Source organism: Panthera onca, chromosome D2 (assembly GCF_046562875.1).
Source record: "Panthera onca isolate mPanOnc1 chromosome D2, mPanOnc1 haplotype 2, whole genome shotgun sequence".
Classification (NCBI taxonomy): Eukaryota; Metazoa; Chordata; class Mammalia; order Carnivora; family Felidae; genus Panthera; species Panthera onca.
Window position 1 is genome coordinate 32,166,118 of NC_138349.1, and position 21,434 is coordinate 32,187,551.

Consider the following 21,434-nt stretch of genomic DNA (forward strand, 5'->3'; position numbering starts at 1 on the left):
TTAGCAGCAAGAACCAAGGGGTTCAGGGTGGCTGGCAGGTGGGGGAGAGAAGCTGGAAGGACACATTGGGATCACACTCTGGTGGGACTTGGGCTGAGGGCTTAGGACACTCTCCCGTAAGCTGTCCTCTTTCCTGCCCCAGGGCCCGCAAAGTCTTTGCCCCTCCCCATCTGCCTTTCCCTCAAGCTCCACCACCCCTTCTCTGGTTCGCACCCAAATGGCTAAATCTTTTCCTTTTCTCCCAGCCTGGGCTGTGAGCTCTTTGAGCCACCCAGGCACCCCTCCCTCTCCCCCTAATTTCTGAATAATAATCTCAACACCGTCTACTTCATATTCTTTCCTGGTCATTTGGGGATGTTTCCTCTATCACATAGTGTGTGTTTTTGTAAGTAGTGTTAGTATTTGCACCTTGTTCATCTATATGTCTTCTTATGTTAGTTTCTTTATGTATTTTAATATTTGGTGAGCTGCATCCTTCCCCCTTGCCCTTGCTCTTTGTGTTTTAGAAATGTCTTGGATAACCTCACTTGTTTATTCTTCTAGGTGAATGTAAGGGTCACTTTCCTACAAAACTCCAAGAGGATCCCAACAAAATCTTCTTAGAATTTGAGTCATGGTTGCATTAAACCCATAACTTCATTTGGAGAAACTGACACATTTATATTACTTACTCAATCCACCCAGGAACATGGAATGTGTCTTCTTCACTTACTATTATTTTTACAAATTGCAATAAAATGTGTAATTCTCCTATTGCAGTTATACACATTTCCTGTTAGAGTTACCCCAAATCTCTTACGTTGACCGTTCTGGTGGGTTGTCCGTAATGCTCTTTTCCGCTGGCATATTTCAGCATGATGACCACGAAAGGGAGTGCCTTTATCACATCTCAGAGCAGACGAAGGCTTTCCTCCACCCCCCCTGAACAATGATTGTGCCATCACCTAAAGAGCTCACCTAGGCACTCTCTTCTCCATTGCTGTGGCCCGCCCACTTCAGGATGTCATCACTTCTTGCTGGGAGACCAACCTCAATGTCCAGTGTGTTCTTTCCTCCCTTCCTCCCTCTGTTCCAGGCCCATCCCAGGCCTGGGGTTACGTCACTGAAGAAGTTGGAGCTTTGTGTTTTAGAGAGTGTCATGGATGCAGACAGTTAACATGCAAACACAGAAAAAAGATCATTGCTGATAATGTTCAGTGAGCCCTGAAAGAAATAAATGGGGACCGGAGGAGGTTCTTCCACAAACTTCCTTTTATGCATTCAGCTTATAAGCCCAAAGATTGGCCCTCAGCATCTCAAAGAAGGATTTAATTGGTGCCCCATAATGCTCTTCGGTTCTTGCTGCCTCACCAGCAGCCCCGAACACTGTGGATCTGAATTTCTACCCCCATGCCTCTCTAGTGCCCCACTGCTGTCACACCTGACCACTCCCTGCTTTAGAAGCACACCTCTTCAGAAGCTTCTAGAAATCTATGTATAGGAGAAGCCCTAAATAGCCCTTTATTATAGAGGCCATCAGTGGAGGCACATGGGCTTAAGACTGCATCTGGGTTTTGCCTCTTACTATCTGGGTTTTGTGAAGGAGGGTGCATTGTTTAGAGTCAGTAGTAATAGTCGTAATAGTAGTAACAGCTAACTCAGTGAGTGCCGATTTGGGGCCAGGCATTGTTCTATGCCTTGCACGTATTATCCCTCTTAATCTTTATAACAACCCTATGAGGTGAATCCTCCTTCTGTGGATGAGGCCACTGAAGGAGAAAGAGGTTAAATGACTTGTTTGAGGTCCCACAGCTAGTCAGTAGCGAAGCTAAGACTTTGCCGGTAAGCACTCTGACTCTGGACCTTGCACCGTAGGGTCCGTCTAGCAAACCACCTGATTTGCCTGAACCTCAGGTACACCGAGATCAGGTTGGTAGTAGGTAGGCTGTTACATTTGTGCTCCCTTGACAAACCTCACCTGGCACAGTCATTCGCCGGTACCATCCTCTCCTTCAGTGACTCTGGGCTCAGCCCAAAGCGACTTGCTTTGGCCAATGGGGAACTAGAAAGCATGATGTAAGCGGAGGCTTTTACAAAGCACTGGCACGTTGGGACTCATCGTTTTGGAAGGCTGCCTCTTGGAAGCATTCTGCGGTTAGGAAGCCCAAGGGGGCTGTGTGTAGAGGCCGCATGGAAGAGAGCCAAGGCCCCAGACTTATGGCTCCACGTGAGCCATTGTAGCCATCCCTCAGCCATTTGAGCTATCCCAACTAAGACCCCAGACACTGTGGAGCAGACAAGCCAGCGCCATTTGTTCTTTGCTGCCATTCTTGGCCCACAGAATCAGAAGCAAGCATAAAATGGTTATTTTAAGCCATTCAGTTGAGAGGGATAGTTTGTTATGCAGCAATAAGTGATGGAAACAGCCTTCGAAGAAGCCAAGGCCAGGCTGGGTATGAAAGGTGTGGGCCAAGTGACAAGAGTGCCTGGCGTCCAGGCTCAGGAGAGCGCTGGAAGTTTGAAGCCAGGTGAGCAACAGGTACTTCTGCTTTGAGAACTCACCTAAGGAAGAGATCTTTTGAGAACACAGGTACTTCTCTTTGAGAAGAGATCTGGTATGGACGTAACAATAATCAGGGACCAGGAAAAATGCAGGTGCAGCCATTCAAGGTTGGGGGAGGGTCCAATGCCAAGCAAAATGGATGTTTGACTGGAGGCTCTGGGAAGGCAGCACTCAAATCTGCATGATTAAGAAGCCTCCCATGAGCTTCTGCCTGGGGCAGGAGCAAATTCTGAGGCCTCACCAGCCAGTGCTTGGACACAGGTGGGAGCCAGGTAACTGGCTGGAGAAGGGAGGGCCAGACCTCAGAATTGCCCACCCAACACTGTCTCAGGGAAGGTTCTGACAGGCCCTCTCAACTTCTCAGCCATGAGGTTTCCTGGCCTCCATCCTGCCAAGGTGTGGACTTATTACTTTTTCTTTCCATGGTCAGAACAGAGAAAAATGACGGGACCACAACTTTTCCATCTGCATAAACACGGCTACGTTTCTTGCATTCCCAGTGGAGAAAGGTTTTCCCGGCAGCCGCCTGTGTGTGTGTGTGTTATGTGTGTATATGTGTGTGTGTGTGTGTGTGTGTGTGCACTACAAAGTGCAGAGCACGTGTTCATAGGTGAGTATGTGCTGTAATCTTTTTTTTTTTTTTTTTGGAAATCCCTTTATTTCCTGATTGTAAAAGTAATCTGTTGAGCGCAATTTGGAAATTACACAAAGTATGTAAGAAAATAAAATTCACCCCCAAATTGCCAACCAGAGATAATCACAATGGGTATTGTGGGTATGTCCACCCAGCACTTCCCTCCCATCTTTTTTGGATCTGCTTTTTCAGAAAAGACGGGATCATACCCAGTTCTATTGGAATCACCCTGGGCATTATTTCCTTATCTGTGTTTTGACTTACGATATGACCATTTTTCCCAGCTAGTAAACTTCCTTCTAAAACAGTTTATGAGGTTACATAGTGTTCCCTTTATATGATATTTCACTTTAGCCCCCGCCTCCCATTGAGGGGTATAGTTATCACAATCTTTATTATAAAAATGTTGAGATAAATAGTCTTTGTCTTTACGGCCAATCAGTTCCTTAGTGCCAATATCTAGAAGTCATATTATTGGGTCAAAGTCATCTTACTGCCTATTTTGGTACACCTTGCTAAATTACCTCATAAAATGTTGCCAATTTATATTCCTCCTCCACCAGCAGTGTATAAGAATTCCCTTTTTATTATACACTTGCTGATATTAAATCATTTCATTAACACATGTTGGCAATGATCTTTTAACTCATTTTCCCTTTCCCTTCTGTAGCATTTGAAATTTGGCATAGATATAAAATGTACTTGGCACTGAATTACTTAGGATTACACATTGATTACCATAGTGGTTGACTAGTTCATTCCTAAATCAGCCTGTCGAGGGGGCTTGGCCTCTTTTTTTTTTTTTTTTTTCTAATGAATAATTAAAACCTCAGCTCAGCAGGTGTTTCTTGCACTGACGGAGAGGAGGTGTGCAGATACTTCACCCGTCTGCCTTGCCTGAGATGCTCGCTGATACCGCACTTGTACAGGTGTGGGGTAGAGGGCACGGGTTAGGAGCATGGATTCTGGAGTCAGACAGGCCAGACTTGGAATGCAAATTCAGTCACTTACCAGCTGGGTGACCTCGAACAACTTACTCATGACCCTTCATTTTCTCTTCTGTAAAAGAGGAATAATATTACTTATTCATGGGATTGCTGTGCATATTACATATGACCAAAGGGCATGGCAAAGTAAGACTGCTTAAGACATAGCTGTGAGGATAACACTCCAAAGCCCTGTACAAGCTGGCTGTGCGTTCCTCAGGCACCAGTGCCCGCCATGGTGCCCTCAGCCCTGGCTCCGGCCACGCTCCGGCACTCACTTTCCTTCCCCAGGACATTGTCACTTGCTGGGTTTTTGTTTGTTTACTTGTTTTTGCTTTTTTGGTTTTGTTTTGCCTGTTTTGCTAGAATACTGTCCCTAGATGGATGTCCCCTTTTCATCATTTAGGGTCTCAGTCCAAATGCCATCTGCTCAGAGAGGCCTCCCCTGGGCTCCCATCCCCCCACTGCTCTTTCTTAAAACTGTTGTAATTTCTTCAAAGTGCTTAATCCTGCTGTGCAACAATCTCATTGTTTATTGTTGATTTTTATCCTCTGCACCAGAGCCATGAAGGCACCATAAAGGTAGGTCCTGTGTGTCCTGTGTTCAGGAACTCGGCACAGTGCTACCCCAAGCAGACATTCAACCAATGTTTATTGAGTTACTGAGTTATTGAGTTACTAGTAATGAAGTGGTTTGTAGGAGCTTGTGCTGGAGATTTTTTTTTTATTAGAATAAAGCAATGCGGATGCATGATAGGTTTACCTCTGGCAGGCCAGAGCTGTAAATACAGGTGTCTTCAAAGTGAGTAAATGGACAGCAGAGGTAGTCCCGGCCCGGTTACTTTAGCGTGTGATGTATACGAAAGGATTCGACACCAGACCATCTGGAGAGAATCTCAGTCTCTCTTCTCAATGGCTGTGTCATCAGTGATATCTTACCTGCTCTAAGCCTCAGTTACCCTGCGTGTAAAATGGGAACGATATCCACCTCAGAGGGTTAGTTTGAGGATGAAACAGGTTAACGTAGGTGTGTACCTGCAAACAGTCAACACTTTAAAAATGGTAGTTATTCTGATGTTTAAGAAAACCAAGGACTAAAAAATGTTAGGCTCTACAAATGAGGGATAGAAGGAATAATTAATATAAAGCTTTGTTTATAATTAGCATATTAATGAATATTAATTCATAGTCACTATGCATGAGCATATATTCAATAGAGCAATATTGATCTATGGAACAAGACTGTCCTCTTGGGCTTTGGACAAGCCCATCTCTTTCTGCCTAGATGTCTTTGGATGTATATAGTTAATATTTCATTAATTATGGTGGAGGAGTGTTGTGTATACATCAATGTCTCATATGATGCATATAATTAAGCTACTTTTTGTTGGGAACGGAAGAAAATTGGGCTTTTCCAAAGAAAAGCAGCTTGCTCCCAAAGTTGCTAACAGATTGCTTCTTAATTGAACTTGGGAGGTGAATTATATGGTGAATTAGAAAAAAGAACAACTCTGAATTTAGTGAATTGTTCCATAAAGGAAACTGTGGGATTGAATTGCAAATGCTGGATAGAAACATTTCAGCCTGGCCCCATGCATCATGGGCCGTTGACCTCTGCTGTGTTTCAGTGAGAGCGTGAACAGGCCTGTAGCTCTCTTTTCAAGGCCTGGAGGGCATTCTTTCCCAGAGACCAGCTGTAAGCCTGGGTTTCTTATGCAAAGGAGACGTTTGAATAAGCCCCTGTGACTAATGAAATCTACAAGGTCTTTGCATATCCTCTCACTAAAGAGGTAATTAACCAAAGATCAAATATGAGCATTTATACATATGTTTTTCCAAATATTTTTTGTCTTGCGATTACACCCAAGGAAGAATATATCCCCACACCCTAAATGCCCCCTCCCCCACTGTCCCCAATCTTTGTGTCAGGCTGTATTTCTCTTCCCTGTTCTGTGGTACCCATGCCTGCAGTTCCAACCACAGTCACACCTGTCTTACTCATTTGCTAGCTTTTACTGAAAGAGAGCAACATTTCTCATTGATTTAGATGTGAGAAGCGACTTTTTAAATGTTTGATGTCTGTTTCCAGCCCTACGTCTTTCATTACCGGTAAGCTTGGGGAGTAAGAGTTTAGTTGTGAGAAAATATCATGAAATGAGACTGCCTCTCACAGGTTCTCTGAGTAGTCACTCTCAACCTTGGCTGTACCTTAGAATCATCTGAAGAGCTTTTGAAAATCCCAAGGCCCAGCCCAGGCCCAGACTGGTTAAATAAGAAAGCCCCTGGTGGGTGGGACCCAGGCATCAGTATTTTTCTTCCTAAAACTTTTTTTTTTAACATTTATTCATTTTTGAGAGTGAGAGAGACAGAGCATGAGTGGAGGAGGGGCAGAGAGAGTGGGAGATACAGAATCAGAGGCAGGCTCCAGGCTCTGAGCTCTCAGCACAGAGCGCGACGTGGGGCTCGAACCTACGGACCACAAGATCATGACCTGAGCTGAAGTCAGATGCTCAACTGACTGAACCACCCAGGCGCCCCATCAGTATTTTTCTAAAAAGTTTCCCAGGTGATCCCAAATCGCACTGAAGGTTGAAAACCATTGTTCTGAGAATATCTGTTTTCCTCTCCCCATAAAAGCTGATGAAGACAAATTTTCCCATCAGTTAGGCTGCGTTAGAAATGATTGAGTCCTCTCTCTCTCTTTTTTAAATGTTTATTTATTTTTGAGGGAGAGAAACAGAGTGTGAGCAGGAGAGGGTCACAGAGAGAGAGAGGGAGACAGAATCTGAAGCGGGCTCCAGGCTCTGAGCGATCAGCACAGAGCCCGATGCGGGGCTCGAACTCATGAACAGTGAGATCAGACCTGAGCCGAAGTCGGATGCTTAACTGACTGAGCCACCCAGGTGTCCCGATTGAGTTCTCTTTTTAAGCACTGCCTACCTGACTTATCTATCCATCCATCTCATATTTTATTGAGTGTCTGCTATGTGCCAGGCACAGTGCTGGGTGTTCATTGTTGGACAAGACAAGATCCCTTTCTTTGAGATGCCAGAAACTAGAAACCAAACTGAGGGATCAGCTGAATGGACAGGAGGTGCTGATACCTTGTGGTAAGGGATGTGAATCAGCCCAGGCTGTGACTGCACAGAGCAGAGTGCTTGAAACTTGGGAGAAGCAGTGGGTCAGTGTCCCAGAAGAAGCAGTGTCCCTGCTGACACTTGAAGCACCAGTTGGATTTGGTGAAGAGGTGGGTGTGGCTGAAGACAATAGAAATCAAGGTGCTGTAGGTAGCTTGGGGTGGCTGGGTAGGAGTGGGAAAGTAGCAGCCTCAAGGCCCCAGGAGGAGGAGGCAGGCAGGGCCTTGTCACAGGGGCCAGGCAATCCTTTCAGGAGTTAGAACTCATCCCAAAGGCAGTGGAGAGCCTCAGGAAGGGTTTCATCATGGGGAGTGGCCAAACCACATTATCTCCAGGTGGATCCCAGGCTTAGCTGTACTGGAAGCATGAGATTTGCTGCCCTTTTGAGAAAAAAAGACACTCTCTAGTCTCTTGCTGGTAAGGATGACAGAGGGGGGATTTGTGTTCTTAACTGCCCAGGGCTCCAAGCTCTCATAGGCCTCCTGGAAAATGCCGTGGGTCCCTTGGGGCCCTTCCCCAGGCTCTCCCAGGCACCCCACTTGTTCTTTCTGGTCCTGAGGCTGAGGGGAAGAAGCACAGGTTTGGGGGTCAGATTGGCCCCACCTCCAGCTATCACCATTGCTAACCATCTCCGTACCCTCAAGACAAGCAAGTCACTTCACCTCTTGGAGCCTTGTTTCCTCGTCTGTAAAGTGGGGATGTTTATGGTCCTTTTGTCATTGTGTCTTTTTGAGGCTAGAATTACAAAACACAATACAAGAAACTCATTTAGCACTGTTCTCAGTGCATGGTCAGCTCCATAACTGCCACTTAGGAAACACTGATTCTTTCCCCCTCTATTTACTGGGGGGGGGGGGGGGGGGGGGGGAGGGGGCACCCGCTCTGCCCTCAACTCCAGAGCTTTTGCTCCTATTATAGCTCCAAGCACCTGGAGGCCAATGGATCAGAAGTCCTTGACCCCCGCCCTCCTCTGCCTGATGCAGAGCTGAATATCAGTCTCTCCTGGCTTTTGTTCCCTCAAACACAGCCTACAGCTAACCTTGAACCCAGACTGTGCTTACAGGTTATTTTATTTATTTATTTATTTATTTATTTATTTATTTATTTATGGCCTCCCTCCACCCCTTTCGCAAGAGCCAAGCATGTCTAAACTTTCCATCCCTTCATGCTGGGGTAGTGCTATGTGGAATCTCCTTTCAAATGCCAGCCCCTGAGTCCCCCTCCTGACCACTACTAATAACCCCAGTCATATTCAAATTCGGTGCAGTTACAAAGCCCTTTTCGTGTCCCTGGGCTGTCATCTAGATCCCTCAGAATGAAAGCCAGATCCTCAAAATGCCCCCACATGAGCTAACCCTCCAGACCCTCCCCTGCCCGCTGGCCTCATTGCCTGCTACTCTGCCCCTCACAAATCATCCCGCCTCCCTACCGCCAAGCACACTCCCACCCCAGGGCCTTTGCCCCTGTTGCTTTTTCAATTTGGAACGTTCTTCCCCAGATTATCTGTGGACTCTCTCCTTCACTTTCCTCAGGCTTCTGCTTTTCTACCTCACGTGAAACAACCCCTTGTCCCTAGTGCCCACTGTTCCCCTCACCCTCATTTATTTTCTTCACAGTGCTTATCGGCAACTGACTTAAATACTTAGTTGCCTATTTGTTTTTTTGTTTTCTCCCCTACCCTCCATCAGAATATAATTTCCATGAGGTCAGGGTAGAGTTTGTTCCGTGTTGTATCCTGAGCAGCAGAAACAGCATCTGGCGTGTAGCAGGTGTCGGATAAATATTTGTTGAATGAGTTAGTGCCTAAACAAACCCATTACCTCATTGGGTCTTCAAAACAAACAGCCCATTTGACAGATGAAAAATACAAACGCCCAAGGTCTTATCCGCAGTTACGCAGTCAAGACTAAGCTAGTCCTAGATCTTTGGCTTCAGCCTCTTCTTCACTCCACACATGCCACATTCCTGTGCTGGCCAGCGATTTTCATACCATCAGGATTTCCCCTGACCTTTAGCCCGAGAGGAAATGATATCGCAACTGGAAGAATACCCAGAGGGCTGGGAGCTGGCAGCGAATGCACCGGCAGCTGCAGGGAGTGTGTGAGTGGATTCCGAGTTGGCCAGAAAGGCAGCAGAATGAACAGGACGAAGGCACACAAAAATGTCAGCGCACGTCTGGTCCACTGCCGGTGTCATAGTCAGGAGAGGGAAAGAGGCGGTCTGCACGGTGGACCACAAGGTCGTCTCCCTTGCTTGTTCAGGGCCAGGTCATTGGATTGCGTGTTTGGGACCCTACCTCGAGCATTGTTGGAAGCCTGTGAGCTGTGGGGCACGGCAAAGATCATCAGGTTTCCTACCAGGAGACCGTGTCCTGAGCCCCCAGCTTCCCTGATGGGCTGGCAACCCCGGGCTAAGCATTTTGTGTCTCAGTTTTCTCCTCTGGAAAATGGGGTTCCTTTCTGCCACAGAAGGTTCTAATCAGGGTCAAAGGAGATATGGGAAACTGCTTTGCAAGCTGCAAATTTCTAAACAAATGCAGGAAACAATTTTGCCCAAGTAGATTGTCCTGTAGTCGCTTTGATGTGGTTTCATACATATAACAGTCTCTCCTAGACATAGGCTTTGCCCTCATATCTGCTCCCTGGTGTCACAGCCCACTCAGTTTCACAACTCCTAAATGTAGGAGTCACTAGGGGCCCCTCTCAGTCCCTCGTATCTAGTTCATCAGCCTCCCTGTTTCCCTGTCTGCAACTATATCCCTGTGGATCCAGCCTCCCTCTCCGTCTGTTCCCCCTTGCCCACCACTGTCAGCCCCTCCACGTGGCAAGCTCATTCCCCATCCAGATTCTTTCCTGATCCTGGCCCAGACTTCTATGTCAGTTTCTTTGACTCCAGTGGTCAGAGAAGGCCCTTTCTGAGCAACTGCCCCAACCGTGCTCCACCACATACCGCCTTTGACCTTCAGGTTTTCTGAACCTACAACGATTGTGGCCTTTTGTTTTCTTACTTTGTGTTTATCGTCCAGCCACCCATGTCACCCGTCTGTCTTGTTCACTGCTGGATCACCTGGTGCCTGGCGATCGCCCGGTGCACACAATTTCGGCTCACTGTGGGTCTAATAATATTTGCTGATTGACCACGTTCCTGGTGAGGACAGGTGTGAACGAGGCTTATACCCAATGGCCACTAGCAAACAAATACAAGCATCACTGTTCTTTTTTTTTTTTTTTTAATTTTTTTTTTTAACGTTTATTTATTTTCGAGACAGAGAGAGACAGAGCATGAACGGGGGAGGGGCAGAGAGAGAGGGAGACACAGAATCGGAAGCAGGCTCCAGGCTCTGAGCCATCAACCCAGAGCCCGATGTGGGGCTCGAACTCACGGACCGTGAGACCGTGACCTGAGTTGAAGTCGGATGCTTAACCGACTGAGCCACCCAGGCGCCCCTAAGCATCACTGTTCTTGACCAAGGCGGTGTTTACGGAGTCCTAATACATGAAGTTAGCAAAAGGGATTTCTTTTTTTTTATGTTTATTTTTTTATGTTGAGAGAGAGAGTGCGCACATGTGAGTGCAGGGTGAGGGGGGCAGACAGAGAGAGGGAGAGAAAGAATCCTAAACAGGCTCCGAGTCATCAGGGTAGAGCCCACCTCAGGGCTCAATCTCAGGAACCGAGGGATCATGACCTGAGCTGAAATCAAGAGTCGGATGCTTAGCCAACTGAGCCACCCAGGCACCCTGGAAGTCAACAGAGCAGTTTCTTTTTATTTTATTTTATTATTTATTTATTTATTTTTAAGAGAGAGAGCGAGAGAGAGGAAGAGAACGTGCACACACACACACACACACACACACACACACACACACTCATGCATGTGTAAGTGGAGGAGGGGCAAAGAGAGAAGGGGACATAGGATCTGAAGTGGGTTCCATGCTGACAGCAGAGAGCCCGATACGGGGCTCAAACTCACGAACTGTGAGATCGTGACCTGAGCCGAAGTCTAACACTTAACCAACTGAGCCACCCAGGCGCCCGACAGAGCAACTTTAAAATGAGGCTCACTCCAAAGAGAAAACCAAAATACTTCTTTAAGCCAAGGTTGTAACCGACCACATCACATATTTAAAAGCAGCACTGATGATTTCTCCCTGCATTCCACACCAGGGGACCCCAGAAGGCTGTGTCCTGTTTACATTTGGGCTTCCTGATGGAGGTGAGGGTGAGAAAGCTGACTTCGAGGTTGACTCTGGGATTTCCCTGTTAACTTTGTGTATCTGACTCCAAGTACCCTTGAACTGGTCAAGGAGAGTAATCCGTTTATAATTTGTGAATCATGTGCATGGTTATGGGAAAGCAGGTTCTTTTTTGCCCCTAACATCTAGAACAGTACCCAGCCTGTGATAGGTGTCCAATCAACCCTTGTTATCAAATCTTTCTTGATCTGCCAGGGATTCTGGTCATCCCTCAGGTGACCAGGTTTGCTCCCTCATTTCTTGGTGCTCCTACAAAGAAGGCTAATGTGTCCTCATGCTTCTTTTCTTCCTCATTCCTTTAGGTGGGCTCGAGGAGCAGCCTTTCGAGAGCTGGCAGAATGCTACAGCCATGAATACCAGCAGCGAGGAAGCCAGAAAGGGTAATATGAGGCCCCACCAGGCCTCTGCATCCTTGTTTCTTTCAGCTGTGGTAAATTTCGCAGAATATAAAATTTCCATTTTAACCATTTTAATGTGTACAACTTAGTGGCATAAAGTACCTTCACGATGTTGTGCAACCATCCCTCTATCTTGTTCCAGAACATTTTTATCATCCCAAAGGAGACCCCACACCTACTAAGCAGTCACTCCTCTTTTGTCCCTTACCCCCTGTCCTTGGCTTTGGAAACCTCTTATTCCACTTTTTACTTCCTATCACAGTAGACTAGAAACACCGAGGTCTGTGGCCATGAGGGAGTGTGTCCTCTTACTAAGGGTGGACTGGCTGCCGGAGAAAGCCGTAGAAGGGTGGTGTTTGGTTGCTCAGGGACTGTATGGTCTTCAGTTAAACTCTGCCTTCTGGGTTTGACCTTTCTCATTGGTGCCTGGCTTGTAAATTGCTGCCCCCAAGGGCTGACAGGAGGGATCGTGAGGCTTTGGGAACTGGGTATCTGAGGGAACAAGTGGGCATGGGAGGCAAGGTGGGAAGATAAAGCTGGGGTGGGGGCTCGGGAGGAGGGTGTAGACTAGAGACCTTGTGTGTGCGCTGCTGGGGGTGGGGTGGGGTTGTCTGTGGCCAGGGCCACCTGCCAGGTTCCTGCCTCGATGGTGCTGCTTCTGTCTATCTGCACACTAATGCTCACAGGAGTGTGCTTTCCTGGTTCTAGAGATTCTAGCCTGGAGATTATGGGTGGGGGTGTCTCGCTAGAAGCGTCTCAGTTTGGGGGAGTTTTTCCCGTTCGGAAGCTGTGCTGGAGGAGAGAGGCTGCTGGGCTTTGGGCTGGCCTGCAGCCTACAGGAGTGAGGGCTCACTGCTGGCAATGGCGTTTCTTCTGCCTAAAATGAACGCGGAGCAAAAGGAATAATTTTTTATTGAAGTATAGTTGACACACAGTATCAAAAGGAATGATTTTTAGAATCTTCTGATCCGTAGTCGAATGCATTATCCATTGCACCACTGGCCAGTCAAAAGGAATAATTTTTTTTAATTTTATTTATTTATTTTAAGAGGGACAGAGAGAGCACGAGCAAGGGAAGGGCAGAGAGAGGGAGATCCCAAGCAGGCTCCACTGGCTGTCAGCACAGAGCCCAATGTGGGGATCGATCCCACAAAACTGTGAAATGATGACCTGAGCCGAAATCAAGAGTTGGAGGCTTAACCAACTGAACCACCCAGGCACCCCTATCATATCCTTATTTAAAGTTAAAAAAAATATTTTTTAACATTTATTTATTTTTGAGAGAGAGATTGAGAGAGAGACAAAGCGTGAGTGGGAGAGGGGCAGAGAGAGACAGAGACACAGAATCGGAAGCAGGCTCCAGGCTCTGACTTGTCAGCACAGAGCCTGATGTGGGGCTCGAACTCACAAGCTGCTATATCGTGACCTGAGCCAAAGTTGGATGCTTACCTGACTGAGCCACCAGGCACACCTATCATATCTTTTTTTAAAGTTAAAAAAAATTTTTTTGAATGTTTATTTATTTTTGTAGGAGAGAGAGAGCGTGAGCAGAGGAGGAGCAGAGAGAAAGGGAGATGTAGAATCCGAAACAATCTCCAGGCTCTGAGCTCTCAGCACAGAGCCGGACTTGGGGCTTGAACTCACAAATTGTGAGATCATGACCCGAGCTGAAGTCTCGCTTCATGTGGCTTGAGCCACCCAGGCAACCCTATCATATCCTTTTTTAAATGTTTTTAAAAATTCTTTTCCCTGGGGCACCTGGGTGGCTCAGTGGGTTAAGCGTCTGACTTTGGCCCAGGTCATGATCTCAAGGTTCGTGAGTTCAAGCCCCACGTCCAGCTCTGTGCTGACAGCTCAGAGCCTGGAACCTGCTTTGGATTCTGTGTCTCCCTCTCTCTCTGCCCCTCCCCTGCTTACACTCTGTGTGTATCTCTCTCTCTCTCTCTCTCTCTCTCAAAAATAAATAAACATTAAAAAGAAATTAAAAAAAATTCTTTTCCCTTTGGGGCACCTGGGTGGCTCATTCAGTTCAGCGTCCGACTTCAGCTTAGGTTATGAACCCACAGTTTGTGTGTCTAAGTCCTGCGTAGAGCTCTGTGCTGACAGCTCAGAGCCTGGAGCCTGCTTTGGATTCTGTCTCCCTCTCTCTTTGCCCCTCCCATGCTCATGCTCATGCTCTGTCTCTCAAAACTAAATAAACATTAGAAATTTTAAAGAAAAAAAATTCTTTTCCTTTTAATTTGGCTACCTCCTTCACTTCTTTTTTTCACATACCGCCCCCTACCCTTTTCTCTGTCACGCAAGCTTGATGACGTTGTATGCATCCTTCCATACTTTTTTTCCACACACATGTATTCATATATACATTTAGGTAGAGATATAAACATATATTCAAATACAAGCTTCATCGCTTTAAAAAGTGGGATCATATTTGATACATGCTTTTTATGAATCATACTTTTCTCAGCAACACCTCATGAGAAACTCCTCTAATGCATTTGTGATAACTTTATTCTTTTGAATATTTTGCAAAATATTCCTGATATGGATGGACTGTAATTGATCCAGTCATTCCCTTGTCAATTAACATTCACTTCATTCGAAGTTTTTGCCTTCGTGAGCAATGCTGCATTGCATTGACATTCCTGAACACACATCGTCACACTCTTGTTTTTAACAGGTGTTGCTAGAACACATTTCAAAAGGTAAAACCATTCACGTTTCCATAGCAACTTGGGAGTGTGCCTTTTTCACTGTATCCTCTCTAGCACCAGGTACTAGCCGCGTGTTTAATAATGTAAACAGTGGTTTATTATTACTTAATATTTATTTCCTTGACTGCTGGTGACTTTCAACATTTCTTCCTGACTTTGCCAGTGATTTGGGGGCGCACTTCTGTGATTTGCCTCTTCCTGCCTGTCTTCTGCTCACTTTGCTGTTGGGTTGCTGATCCCCCTCTTTTCAGTCCGGCCTCCTTTAGAGAAAGGCAGATTCATTAGCTGCCCCGCCTCCCCCCACCCCGACCATGTGACAAATGTGCATTTGTTTCTGTATCTCACAGGATATTTACTTCTGGGACCATGTGCGGGGCTCCCTTTAAAAATCTGTGGTTTCCTGCTTTGCTTTTTCTAAGTATTTTGACTTGTGCTTTCTCAGACTCTCCAGACATCTGGTAATCTTAGTGGCACTTCATTTTGGCCACAGAAACCCAGCACTGAGCGCTAACAATTGAGCGGAGGGTGTGAGGATGCAACTCGAGGGGTTTGCTCTCCCTGCAGTAACATAGACGCCACACCTAATTTTTCCTTCCGTAGTGATTTATCGTTGCATAAAACCACGCCCAAACTTTGTGACTTCAAACAGTGGTTTGCTATCTTTCGCGATTCTGTGGGTTGACTGGGCTCAGTGGGATGTTTCCTTAGCTGACATCAGCCGGGTCACTCACCCAACTGCATTCCTCTAGCAGCTGGGCTGGGCCCGGATGGAAGGTCCAAAAAAGCTATAGTCACATGTGCCTCCACGTGGCTCTTCTCTCCACATGGACTTTCGTTTAGTTGTCTAACCTGAGATTTTTCTTACAGTATGGCGGCTGGCTTCCCAGGGGGAAGAAGCAGAAGCCGCCAGTCCACTTAAGGCCTGAACTCAGAGTACCCAGAATGCCACTTCTGCCACATTCTATTGGTCGACACAAGCCTAACCAGCTTCAAGGAGAAGAAAATAGATTCCACCCCTCAATGTGAAAAACAGCATGAGCTCACAGGAATGAGAGCTGTGGCCATATTCAGAGACCAGCTCCTACCTTCTCTCGCTGCATCTTACCTGCCCACCAGCAACAGGCATTGTCAGGGGTCTTAGTATTTACTAGGTTGTTGGTGTAAAATGACCCAACCAAATAAACTTCGACAGTCAGACGCACTTGGGTTTGCATCCCAGCTTAGCCACTGAGTAGCTAGGACCTCAGATAAGTATTCAAACTCCACATACGACGTTTGGGGAGACTTAGAGGTAATATTTATGCAAAGTGCACAGCCAGGTTCTGGAATTTAAGAGGTGCTCACTGAATGTAGCTTGTCTACTTTTTCCTCCCTACCTCCACCTCCAAGAATAATATTATCCAGCATTAAAGTATATCATCCACCTCTGGACTGGGATTCCACAGCTGTTCAACAGCTGCACAGAAATACATTTAAAGGAGACCGGAAAGAATAAGGCTGTTGCAGTTTGTTAAAATTCTGTTTCTGGTAGGTTGGCCTGTGCATGGTACCCACACTGCACAAGAAATCTTCTTGGGGTTTTTAAGGCGGACAGTGACAATACTCCCCCAGCCACCCCTCCTCATACCCCTAAAATAGGCTAAATCCATAGTCCACAAACCCTCCAATGACCCTGGGCTTTTGGAAGTGGATAATGTCAAGGCTAGGCCAGTTTCTCCACTCTGTATTGCAGCAGCAGATGGGCAGGTCTTTAAGCATCCAGGGCAAGCCTGACCAGGAAAGAGACCCTCGTCACCCTCAAAGGTGAGCTGAAGGCAGGCTATTCTAGCCCGTCCCCCCCAGCTTTCCCTCTGTCAGCTCCATCTTTCCAGGGCTCTGTCAGGCGCCAGCCTGGGGTGCCCCTTGTTTTTGTTTGAATTGAAGATAAGTTGTGTCAATCTCAGATTCCCCTTTAATCACAGCCTGCCCCCCTCCCACCACCCCCAGAAAAAGACCGCCCAAGCAGGAGAAAGGATCTGAGGAAGCCCCCCTGCCCCGGCCCCCCTAGCTTCAGCAGCAGGTTTATTTCCTGGCATTATGTGGCTCCCCTCAGCCCTGACGGCAGGGATTTGTGCTCCCAGCTCTGGGGAGGGCTGGGGGGCTCAGAGAATTGCTCACTCAGCATCCCCCTGGCAGACCGTTTGGTCAGAGGAGTCTCCCTCCCCTGGCAATGAGAGCTCAGCATGTATTTTGGGGCTGCTAATAGGATTAATGAAATGGAGTGTGTAACCGCTACTCCAATGAAGCTGTGACTGTTTTGATAGAGCCTGATTTCCAGAACCATATTCATAAAAGAGAATGAACCTTTCACTTTCAGTAACGGTTCCGAAGGGCTTTGTGTTGCAGGAAATAATAATGGAATCTTGTTTGCACTGGAGACCACAAACATGGGTGCAAAGCACCACTCAGCTCCCGGACCCCTGAATGTCACTAATGTCAGTATATCTGGGTGTAGCCACTGAACCTAACTGTAGGCATTCTCTCTAGCCTGTCCCCGAATGCAGACCTTGACAGTGATTACTGAAGCTCGCACTGAGCCTTTACGACTGCAGGCATTTGACATTCATTACCTGGTTCAGTGCCCACAACACCACCATGCAGCAGGAAACAAGACTCAGAAGGAAGGAAAAGTGGCTTATCCAAGGCCACACAAGTAGCAAATGGCAGCATTTATCTTGAGCCTAAGTCTCCCAACTTAAAACCCCCTGCTCTCAACTTTTGGGCTATATCAGCGGTTCTCAAACGTCCCTGTGCTTTTGAACTACCTAAGAGCTTTAAAATCTCACATGCCTGGACTCCACTGTAGTTGGACCGAGTTGCCACCTCAGGGCAGGGGGCAGACACCAGAACTTTTAAAAAGCTTCCCAGTTGATTCACACGTGCAGCCAGGTTTGAAAACCATCATGCAGAATAATCCAGTCTCTGCTTTCACCGAGGGGCTACTCTTTAGTCTTCCAAGGTTCCCAGGCAAGGTATGAATTTGCCCATCACCCCGGGGTGGGGGTTATGCAGATGGCTTGGCTGTCGGGATGGTTGCGTCCAGTGTGGGGGTGGCCAGTTAAAAAATCGAAAATTCCTAGTTCCTCTCTTGAGAAGGCTGGGTCAGGCCTGGTTCTGTTTATGGCACACCTGTGCCTTCTTCTGGAGATGGAACATTGAATGGCTGTGGCCGCGGTGCTTTTTCAGAGAGAATAGGGTCCACTCCCAGAGCCAGATAATTTAAATGGACTTTATCCCCCAGCCCACCCCAACCCCCAGTGTGTTAAATCCTTTCAGATGCCCCTGAGCTTCTCTTCAAATGTAGGACTCTTGGCCATAATAAATAATTACATCCTTCTATGTGGACTCCAATTCCAGATAGTAGTAATCCAAGAAAATCCAATAATGACAGTTGCATTAAGATCCTTCTTCCAGGCTAAGCAGAACATCTGTTTAGACATATTTTTAATCGGCAAATGCTTCCTGTGTTGAGTCCTCGGCAAATTAAATTTCTCACTGGACCGAGGGGGGAAGCTGTCATTCAATAACCCATCTCTGGAAATTACACCCCAGTCTCTTTCCAGGTGCACTTAAGATTTTCCCATGCTGACTCGGCTGCATACAGGCCCTAGCAATACGAGGTCACATGTATATATAGCACAGCTTGTCTGAGAAACATGGGATGTCGTAGTGCTGGTCCCTCAAATAGAGAGCTATTTCTGTCCATTCTGCAAAGGAGACTTGGCGGCAGAAGAAAATTAAGAGACTTGTTGAAAACCCTACGGGGAAATGAATAACAAACTTCCACTTGCTACATCGCTGCCTGTGATTACTTAAGACGCGATGATTCTCAGGATTTAAACGTTAAGGGCGTTAGGGCTGCCGACATTTTGGAGGGGTTTCCGCCGCAGAATTGTTTGGACCGTAGGGCTGTTTATTTTTAGAATAACTCATCCAATTCATTCATTCAAAACACAAAAGCACCTGACTGTTTACCACCAACCAGGCACTGTGCTGGGTGTGAATAGAGTGGTGGACAAGCCAGCCACAGTTCCTGCCTGTGGGGACAACTCAATTTGAAGGCACTTAGCTGCGATTTGTAGTCAAGGGTTGGGATAGCCGATTAGAGTATCTGCAGAGGCCTCGCAGGTAATGTCAATGGGTGAAGTGGGCTAGACGGGACCAAAGAAAGGCGGGGAGACGTTCTGACAACCAGGAAAACATGTCTTGGCTATGGTGAGCAGGTACTGCAGAACTCGAGTGGGTTATAAATGAGGGGACATGGACCCAGTGTTGCCACATCCTTCTGTTTTTCATGAAAATCTGTATTCTTATGTGAAATCCCTTGATTTTTAAAAGTTGGCTTCTGAAGTGATATTAAACAAAAAAAACAAAAAACAGTGTGGGCCAAGAGTGTCCAAGCCAAGCAAAGCACATCTGCGGGATGGGTTTATCCCAAGAGCTGCAAGTGTGTGACTTCTGATCTAGAAATTCTACCAGTAAAACAATTATTTTTAGGTTTAAAAATGTATTATATGCCAACCTTCTTGTTTATATGACTAACTGAATTAGTAGGAACCCCTATACAAATACAGAACTGCCAAAAATAGTATGTAAACCTTTCCACCCTCCTGAATAAAAGATACACAGTTAAGATCAAAGGACAGAAAGGGAAATTTCCATGATCAGAAGAAATAGGGAACACAAACCCATAAAATTAAGCCTCAGATGGTGGTAAGACTTCGCAGAGGGCATTCAAACTGGGCTAGGATTTGGGGAACAAGGGGCCTATAAATAAAGGAGATGTGGGCTTGGTCCCATGTGAAGCAGAAAGTGAATACTAAGATCTTGCATAAAATGAGCACTGTCAAAGGGCTTCATATTCACTAAAAAAGAGAAAGAGAATAGAAAACTCTGCCCAGTGGCTAAGAGGAGTGGTAAGAAATCTTGCTATCTTTCCTAGGCTCTAAGTGTGGCTAAAAAAAAGAAAAAAAAATCTTCTATGAGCAACTGAATCTGAAAGCCTGTTCCCTCTACAGGTGTAAGTTCTCAAATTACATTTCCTAAATATGGAAACCCTAAACTTAGAAATTAACTTAAAAATTGATCTAGGACCCTAGAATCCCAACAGCCCTGAAAAAATGAAAAATAGGGTCACATTCATAGTTGATGGCATCGAGGACTCCTTCAGATAGAAATGATCTCCCCTAAAAGTGAACTTTAAATAAAAACATTAGATACACAAAGAGTTAATCTATGAAGGAGAATCAGCAGAGATAATAAATTGGTGAATTAGTACCCAATGACACAGAAATAATAGAACAGTCTGAAGGAGATTAAATAAGTATATGTAACGTGTCTAAAGAACCAACAGAAGAATTTGAAACTATAGTAGGGAGGGGGGAAAAAAACAGGCAGATTAGGAAGCTACTAGATAGGTATGTCTTAGTGTTGGTCCCAAATAGAGAATTATTTCTGCCCATTCTCCACAGGAGAGTTGGCAGCAGAAGAAAATTAAGAGACTTACTGAAGACACTATGGGAAATGAATAGCAAACTTCCACTTGCCACATTGCTGCCTGTGATTACCTAAGGCACAATGATAGGTGACGGAATGACCATTAAACTATAAGGATACCTTCTGTTGGTAACAATAAAGACCAAAAGACATTGGAATGCTATCTTTGAAGTGCTGAAAGAAAAATATCTCTCAGCTTAGAATTCTGTACTTTCCCAGCTAAACTTAGTTTCCAGGGTGCAGATAAAATAAATTGATTGAAGGTGAAATAGACTGAAGATAAAATAAACTGAGAGAGTGTATGATCATCATGAGAGAATAATAAAAGATGCATTTCCACGAGGAAGATTTGAGATGTGAGAAGTAGCAGTAAGCACAGAAATGGTGTATATGAAGGCAGATATAAATCTGCATTGCAAACAACCATATCACTGGTAATAGTGACTAATTTGGGGTCTTAAAAGCAAGTAAACAATAACATGAAAAATTGGAAGTTCTGTTTACAAATTAAAATACTTTAAGATCCTCGTATTCTCAGAATGAGAATGGAGATTCTGATTTCTTCAGATCTACCTTATAGTTCACTAATTCTTTGTACTTTGTTAAGTCCAGTATGAATGTTAAAAATAAAAGTCAATACTAAAATAGAAAGGAGACAATGGAAATAAAAAGTAAATATAGAAAAATATCTTAATCCTATAGAAAGCAATAAAGGAGAAATAAAAAGAAGCAAAGAAAAAGATAGCAGATAGTGACCACACACAGAGAGAAGGAAATCAGCCCAGGTATATCAGTTATAAAATAAGTCTAATTCACCTGTTAAAAGAGAGATTCTTAGGGGCGCCTGGGTGGCTCGGTCGGTTAAGCGTCCGACTTCGGCTCAGGTCATGATCTCACGGTCTGTGAGTTCAAGCCCCGCGTCGGGCTCTGTGCTGACAGCTCGGAGCCTAGAGCCTGCTTCGGATTCTGTGTCTCCCTCTCTCTCTGCCCCTCCCCTGTTCATGCTCTGCCTCTCTGTCTCAAAAATAAATAAACGTTAAAAAAAAAAAAATTAAAAAAAAAAAAAAGAGAGATTCTTAGATTGAGCAATAAGAAAAAAAATGTAGCTATTTGATGTTTATAACAGACATAACTAAAATCTAATTACACTTATATGCAAAAATCCTCAACAAAATATTAATAAATCAAAACCATCAATGTATAAAAAATAATTATACACCATAATCAAATGAAAT

At 45.6% G+C, this 21,434-nt stretch overlaps 1 protein-coding gene across 1 annotated transcript in view; it reads left to right on the forward strand.

The window, feature by feature from the left end:
- Positions 1-21,434, forward strand: part of TLL2 (tolloid like 2) — a 122,753-nt gene that overhangs the window by 40,679 nt on the left and 60,640 nt on the right. Inside the window, exon 3 of the mRNA XM_078434684.2 lies at positions 11,855-11,932. Coding sequence (XP_078290810.1) covers positions 11,855-11,932 — 78 coding nt within the window. The remainder of the gene's footprint in view (positions 1-11,854; positions 11,933-21,434) is intronic.